Below are 7473 nucleotides of genomic sequence, written 5' to 3'. Positions count from 1 at the left end.
TCTATATTATATATATAGATCTATAGATATATAGATCAGTAGAACAGAATATATATATATATACACACACACATATATATAGATCAGTAGAACAGAATAGAGAACCTAGAAATAAACCAATGCTATATGGTTAATTAATCTATGACGAAGGCGGAAAAATATACAATGGGCTGAAGACAGTCTTTTTAATAAATGGTGTTGGAGAAACTCTACAGATACATACAAAAAAAATGGATGAAGACCACTTTCTTATGCCATATACAAAAATAAAGTCAAAATGGATTAAAGACTTAAATGTAAGACTTGAAACCATAAAACTCCTAGGAGAAAACAGAGGCAGTAAACTCTCTGGCATTGTTCTTAGTGATGCTTTTTCTGATATATCTTTTTGGTCAAGGGAAGCAAAAGAGAGAGAGAAAAAAAAACCTAAACAAATGGGGCTGCATCAAACTAAAAATTTTTTGCACAGTAAAGGAAATCTTCAATACAATGGAAAGACAACCTACTGAGTGGGAGAAGATATTCACCAATAATACATCTGATAAGAGGTTAATATCCAAAATTTATAAAGAACTCACACAACTTAACACCAAAAAACCAACAATCCAATTAAATAATGGGCAGAGGACCTGAACAGACATTGAACATACAGATGGCCAATAGAATAACTATCATGTATACCTGAAACTAATACAGTATTTTACGTCAGCTATATCTTAATAAAATTCTTTTAAAAAACATTTTGTTTTAAATAACACATGTTTAATGATCAATCACATGACAATTATTCATTTCAGGCACACATGAGGGGCTATAGATGTCAGTGTATCATAACATCAATGTTAAATAATTTTATCTTATTTTACAAAGCAGTTGGAAAACATCAACATATCTCAGTGTATTTAGGTTCTTTTCATCTTGGCCTTGTCGTTATTCAGGATCAGCCACTTGACTTTATAGTTTTCCTTTGCATTTTCATCAATAAAATTCTGTCGTGGAAAAAATAAAAGCGATCTATCGAAGTGTCCCACTATAGTTTTTTTCAAATTTTCTCCACATCTGTCATAATTTTTGCTGAAGTGCTGTGCTGTTGGATGCATAAAGTTTTATGATCGATGTACCTTTTTCATAGATTGTGCTGTTTATCCTTACTGCATAATGCCTGTTTTTACCTCATCAACATTAACTTCTACCAGTCTAATATTAATCTCATCATTCCTACTTTGTTTTTGTCTGCGTTTGTTTGTGTAGTCATCCATCAGTCATCCTTTTATTTATCACGTGTATTAAGTGTTTTTCTTGTAAACATCACACACCTGGTTTTCTCTCTCATCCTTTTTTCTCCTTCCTTCCTTTCGCCCTTTCTCTCTCTCCCCCTCTCTTTCTCTCTCTCTCTCTCCCCCTTTCCTTCTCCCTCTCCTCTCTCTCTTTCCTTCCTTCTCTCTCTCTCTCTCTCTCTCTCTCTCTCTTCCTTTCTCTCTTCCTTTTCTTCTTTCTTTTTTTTTTTTTTCTCACCTACCCTGACATTCTGGCAATTGTAGATAGATGATAGATATATAGATACAGTTATATGCATATATGTATCTATATAATATAGATATATATAATAGAGTACATATAGAGTATCTATCCACATCTTTCTATCATCTATCTATCTATCTATCTATCTATCTATCTATCTATCTATCTATCATCATCCATCTAATCAATCTATCAACACTGGTTGCTGGTTGTCTTCCCCTTTGGCCAAGCTGAAGTCTCTGTTCTGATGCATTTTCTGTTTAGATAGAGTTCCTTTGTATTTTCCTCAAATGTGATATTGGGGTGAAATGTTCTCTGAACTCTTGCACTTCTTAGAGACCATTCTTTTACCCTGAGAATTGAGGGGTGTAGGGTTCTTGGGGCGAAGGCACTGTCTCAGTAATCTGTAGGAGTTATTCCACTATCCTTCGGTTTCTAGTGTTGCAGATGAGGAGACCGAAGCCAGGTTTCTCCTCTGCCTCCCCCTCCTCTTGCCTTCTCCTTCCCTTCTTTCCCTTTGCACTTCTTCTCCTTCTCCTTCTTCCTTCTTCCTCTTACTTCTTCGTCGTCTTCTTTTTTTCTGTCACGTTTTCTTTCTGCCTAGGAGGTTCCAGAATGTTTTCGTTCCCCTTGGAGATCTGGCACTTTTCAGAATGGCCAGACCTTTGTCTTTTCTCATCGATCTCCTGAGATTCAGGATACGCCTTCCTCTCCCAAACGTGCTTCTTCTGTTCGTTTCATGATTTTCTTTTCTCCGTCTGTTCCTTTTCCTCTGTCTGAGACTTTGGATATTCACATCGTGTATGGCCTGCTTCTGTTCTTCAAATCTCCTTTCTTTTTCATGATTTCCATCTTTCTAGGTAGGGATTTTTTATACTTTGAAATTGTTTTTCTAATTGAACTTTCCTAACACTATTTGTTTGATGTATTGACCACCTATACTTCATATTTTTAGATAAGAATTTTGTACATGTAATCATATTTTGAGGCAGGAATTTTGTACATGTGTGGTATACAGCAATCTTCACAAATATTCTTTGATGATCTTCTTAAGTGCTCTTTTATGTTCTGCTGAAGTGGATGCCTCCAACGAGTTCTGTCCACAGGCCTGCCTTGGATGTGTCATTGTACATACTGGGCTCATTTCAGCTTAGGTATGACTTTGATTCATCTCATCAGTGTTGGAGCAGGGATGAGGACAGGCAGTCTACTTGTTCCCCAGTCTCCTTTTGCTCTCTCAGCCCTCGGCCCATCTGTTCTGCACCTTCTGGGCTTATTAGGGGGTAGGGAGTTCTTCCTGTGCAGTAGGAGGGATGGGCAGATGGGAATTTATGATTCTCTGTAAGATAAGCTCTTCCCAGGATCCAAAGCTATCCTGCCTTGGCCCTAGAGCTCCTCAGCCTCTTTTCCCAACCCCTGCTAGCCTGCCCAGTAGTCCAAGTCCAAACGTCACCTGCCCTGGCTGTTAGTGAGCCCTGGGCTCAGAAGAGGTGGGCGGAATGGATTTGGGAGGGAGAAGGCACAGAAGGCATTTAGGGTAGGTCTCTGCAGAATCCATCCCTAAACTATTATTACTTTATATTTATAAAAGCCAATAATAATCATTGTGAATATAAAATAAACAGTACAGAATTGAAGAAAGTAAAAAGTGAATGAATCTCCTTAATTCTTTTCCTTCTTCCAGGGTAACCACTATTAATAGGTTGGTGAGTCTTTGAAGTATTTTCAATTTACTTTCATATATTTTTTTAAAAAAATACAAATGAGATCTATATATATATACTGTTTTGCAACTTGTTGTTGTTTTTTCCCTTAGTGTGTTAAGGACATTTTTTTTTTCATATACACGTCCCACATTTCTTTTAATGACTGAATAACTGCATGTAAAAATATCAAGATGTGCTTAATGGATGTTTGTTATACGCAGCTTCTGTATAATGAACAGTGATGCTTTGAAGAGCTTTTTGTACCTCTAAATATATTTCTGTAGACCAGATGACTAGATGTGGAATATGTGGGTCAAAGGATATATGCATTTTAAATTTCAGTAGCTTCTGCCAAATTACCCTCCAAAAAGGTTGAACTTATTGCTTTCCCATCTGTGAAATATGAGAGTTGTTGTTTCTTATACTCTGGCTGATATCATATTATCAATTTTTTAGTTTGTATTAGTCTGATAGATTAAAAGTAGTATCCTACTATTGCTTTAATTTGAACTTTATTGTTTATTTTATTATTAGTTTCAAGTATACAATAACTTGGTTAGACATTTATATAGTTTATGAAATGATCCCCCAGTTACTCTTTCTTCCCTCTGGCTATGCACAGCCGTTAGTTACAGCTGACTATGTTCCCTGTGCCATGTTGAATGTTACATTATGTGCGAAATGATGCATTTTTTCATATGCTTATTGTCCTATTGCATTCTTTCTGTGAATTACTTCTTGCTGTTTTCTTCCTTTTCCCATTAAATTGTTAGCTTTTTTGTTTGTTTGTTCGTTTTGATTTAAGTTCTTTCTAACTTAAGGAAGTTAGTTCTTTGTCTGTCATTTGTGTTGCAAAAATGTTTCCCAGTATATTATTTGTTCTCAGCTTTTTATGGTGGTTTTTGCTATGCTGGTATCTTTAATTCTATGTTGTTTTTATCAACCTTTTAATTTTTTTTCTTCAGGTTTCCTATCTTGCTTGGAAAGCTTTTCCTTACTTGAAGATGATATCTATACAAAGAATTCACTCGTGGTTTCTTGTTGTATGGTTTCATCTTTCACATATAAATATTTGATCTGCTTTATTTTGATGTAAGGAGTGGAGAAGAGATCCACTTTAACTTGTTCGGTTTTTTCCGTATGGCTACCGATTTAATCCAACATCACGATTAGAGTCCATCTTTTTCTGACTGATCCGAAATGACACCTTCATCACAGAATAAATTCCCATGTGGCTGTATCTATTGTTGAATGATATGAGGTTCATCCAGAGGGAAAGAGAGCCTTGCAGATGAAGCATTTTGAGAGTTTGACTCATGAGCGAAGGGCACTGGTACCCAGGAAAATCTCCCAGAGACTGAAGTTGGAACTTTTTCTCTTGCCTTTGCTTGGGCTCCCCTTCCATGCTCATCTGCCTTTTTGTTGTTGGTGTTACAGATATCTGAGAAATATGGGCTGCCTGTGGAGAAGATAGCAAAGCTTTACAAGAAAAGCAAAAAAGGGTAAGAAAGAAACTGAATTTAAATTCACTTTCACATCAGATAAGTCAACATAGCGCCTTAAAAAAAAAACAAAGATAGCTCTCTTTGTTAGTCCACCTTTAATAAAAATTGTGTGCCATCCTTCCAAGTGAGCAGCTTGCAGTACAATGCATTTTGAAGACCTGTAATGAGAGAGGGAAGTAGGGTGATAGTGCATTGTTATGATGTCAACTGAGATGCCCTATTCCAGTGACAGGATTAGTGGGTGGAGTAAAGGGGCTTAGAAGTGGGGAGCATGGCAAAGTCACCCTTCTGCAGAGAGTGTAGTTTATAGGGAATCCGGTGCTACTCTCGGGGTTGGTTTCAGAGTGGCACAGAAGGAACAAAAAGAATTCATTCTTCCAAGGTAATTATTAATAAAATGATCTAAGTAATCATTAGACCTGCTTGTTCTCAGTGTTAAGAACAGTAGCTCTTGTTTATTGGGTGTTCAGTAGATTCTGGGTCCCCTGCTGCATGCTTTATATGCATTGCTCTATTATCCCTCACCACTCTATGAGGTGGATTCTTATCCCTAATTTAGTGATGAGGAAACTGAGCCAAATGGAGGCTAAGTATCTTGCCCAAGGACTCCTGTTCAGTAGGTAGAAGACAGATTTGAACCCAGGTCTGTGGCCCCAAAGCTCCGGTGCTTAGCTCTTCATTCTGCTCTCTACTATCTCCAGTCCTGGGGCTTCCTGTGTATAAGGCCCCAAGGGCAGGAGCTGCAGAAGCTAGATCTAGTGCCAGGAGAGGGTCTCCACTGAGTCAGTTTGTGGTACTATTTTTCTAGAGCTATTTTAATACAAAACAGAAAATTGGTCTTAAGACTCTTCTCTGGGTCTCTTGGTTGATTGGGAGTCATGCAAGAAACCCTTTTTACTTGAGCCATTTTCAGAAAGCTCACTAAAGTGCATATTACAATTCTTTCTAAGGTCAGTGCAATAGACTGGGTTTGTTCCTTGATGGTGAGATTTGAGTGGTGTCTCAAGGTCTTGCTGCTACTCAGTGCCGATGTACATTGTACACGCCGCTGATGATACCATTTCATTTTCATTGAGCGCTGCGTCAGGCCCTGTCCTAAATACTTTAATCCTAACAACAAGCCTTTACAACAGGGTTGTTATTCTTAGTTTTGCAGAAGAATAAACCGAAGCTCTAAAAGTCTAAACATCTTGCCTAATGACACATAGCCACAAAATGATAGTCAGTTATTCATTCTTGAACTAGGATCTGTTTGACTTTGATGAATAGGATTGGGTCAAGGACTGCTAAATCGTGGACAGATCCTGAAAGATGTTGGTTTTCTTAAAACTAAATCCACTGGGGACAGTTAGCCAAGAAGTACATCCCATGTGGTAAAGTATGAGCTTCAGACCGAGGCAAAGCTTGTTTCAAAACCTAGCTCAGCCGTGAACTTGCCGAATGAACTTGGGAAATGATTGAACCTCACTGAGCCCAGTTTTCTCATTTGCAAAATGGCAATGATCAAACCTCCTTTCAGAGTTGCTGTGAAGATAAAATACAGAGTCTCTGAACCCCTGGAATATACCATGTGCTCAGAAGGGATAGCTGCAGCTCCTGGTTACTTTCCTCTTCTTCTTGAGTGCGGAATACTTTTTAAGATGCATTTTCAAGGGGCAGTATGGTTTGATGAAAATAGCTAGGGGCCCTAACTGTTTAGGTCCTGGCTCTGTCAATAGCTAAGTCTGTGAGTTCAGGCTCTGTCAACTTCTTGGGCCTCAGTTTACCAGTCTGTAAGTCTAGAGGGTTGGGTCGAATGAACTCTGAAGTCCTGTTTAACACGGAGTCATGAAGTTAGTTCTGAGAAATTGAGGCTTTGCTCTCCTCAAACTGTTTTATAGACAAAGAAAATATAGTGAGAGTCTTTCCCCGCTGCCTTGTCTCCTCTCTCCTCCACCCCTCCTAGTCTACCTTGCCAAAGAACGGCAAAGGGAACCCCAGCCCGGAGCCTGCTGAGCGCACTGTTCATGGCGTCTTTGTCCTCCCTTCTCCCGCAGCATCTTGGTGAACATGGATGACAACATCATCGAGCACTACTCGAATGAGGACACCTTCATCCTCAACATGGAGAGCATGGTGGAGGGCTTCAAGATCACGCTCATGGAAATCTGAGCACTGGCCTCGGCTCGCCTCGGCGGGAGCCCTTTGCGCACTCCTCCGCGGGGGAGGCGGAGGCCGGACCCCAGCACTGCAGCCCCACCTCGCCCCACCACAACTGCTGTTACACGACTGCGCTGGAGAGCGGGCCAGGCACAGAGCCCCATTCCTTGGCGGTGTGTTTGGCCCGTCCACCGGGTCCAGCTCTGGAGCTGAGGCCCGAGCCCCTCGGGAAGGAGCCTTGCGCTTGTCAGACCCTTATTTATTATCCAACGTTTTCCGGAGCTCAGGGCCAGGCCCGCCGGGACTCCACTGGTCACCCCGGCCCCAGAGGGCACCGTCCAGAGCCCACCCCTTCGAGGGAAACAGCGCCAATCCATTCATCTCGAGTAGCCTGAGAAGGTCTCGTCCCGTGTGTCTCGCCTCTCCAGGTCTCTGGAATGGACGAACTGAGTTGCTTCTTGCTGCAGCAGGCGGAGGTGGGGTAGGAGGTGGATGCCCTCTTACCTGTCAACCCTTCAGGTAGCTCCGGGGCAGGTCACCTTGCTGGACACCTCCAGGGGTCCCCAGTGAGTGGCCACCAGGCCTTGTACAGGAGGACATTC

General features: G+C 40.6%; 1 protein-coding gene across 1 annotated transcript in view; it reads left to right on the top strand.

Annotated features, from left to right (window-relative positions):
- The window catches only part of GRHL2 (grainyhead like transcription factor 2), a 120658-nt gene extending 113592 nt beyond the window's left edge, over positions 1 to 7066 (top strand). The window contains exons 17-18 of the mRNA XM_006916641.1: positions 4665 to 4729; positions 6769 to 7066. Of these exons, the coding sequence (XP_006916703.1) occupies positions 4665 to 4729; positions 6769 to 6883 (180 nt within the window). The 3' untranslated portion in view covers positions 6884 to 7066. The remainder of the gene's footprint in view (positions 1 to 4664; positions 4730 to 6768) is intronic.
- Positions 7067 to 7473: the final 407 nt, after the last annotated feature.

This window comes from Pteropus alecto, unplaced genomic scaffold (assembly GCF_000325575.1).
Source record: "Pteropus alecto unplaced genomic scaffold, ASM32557v1 scaffold164, whole genome shotgun sequence".
NCBI classification, from domain to species: Eukaryota; Metazoa; Chordata; class Mammalia; order Chiroptera; family Pteropodidae; genus Pteropus; species Pteropus alecto.
This window is presented reverse-complemented; position numbering and strand designations above follow the sequence as displayed.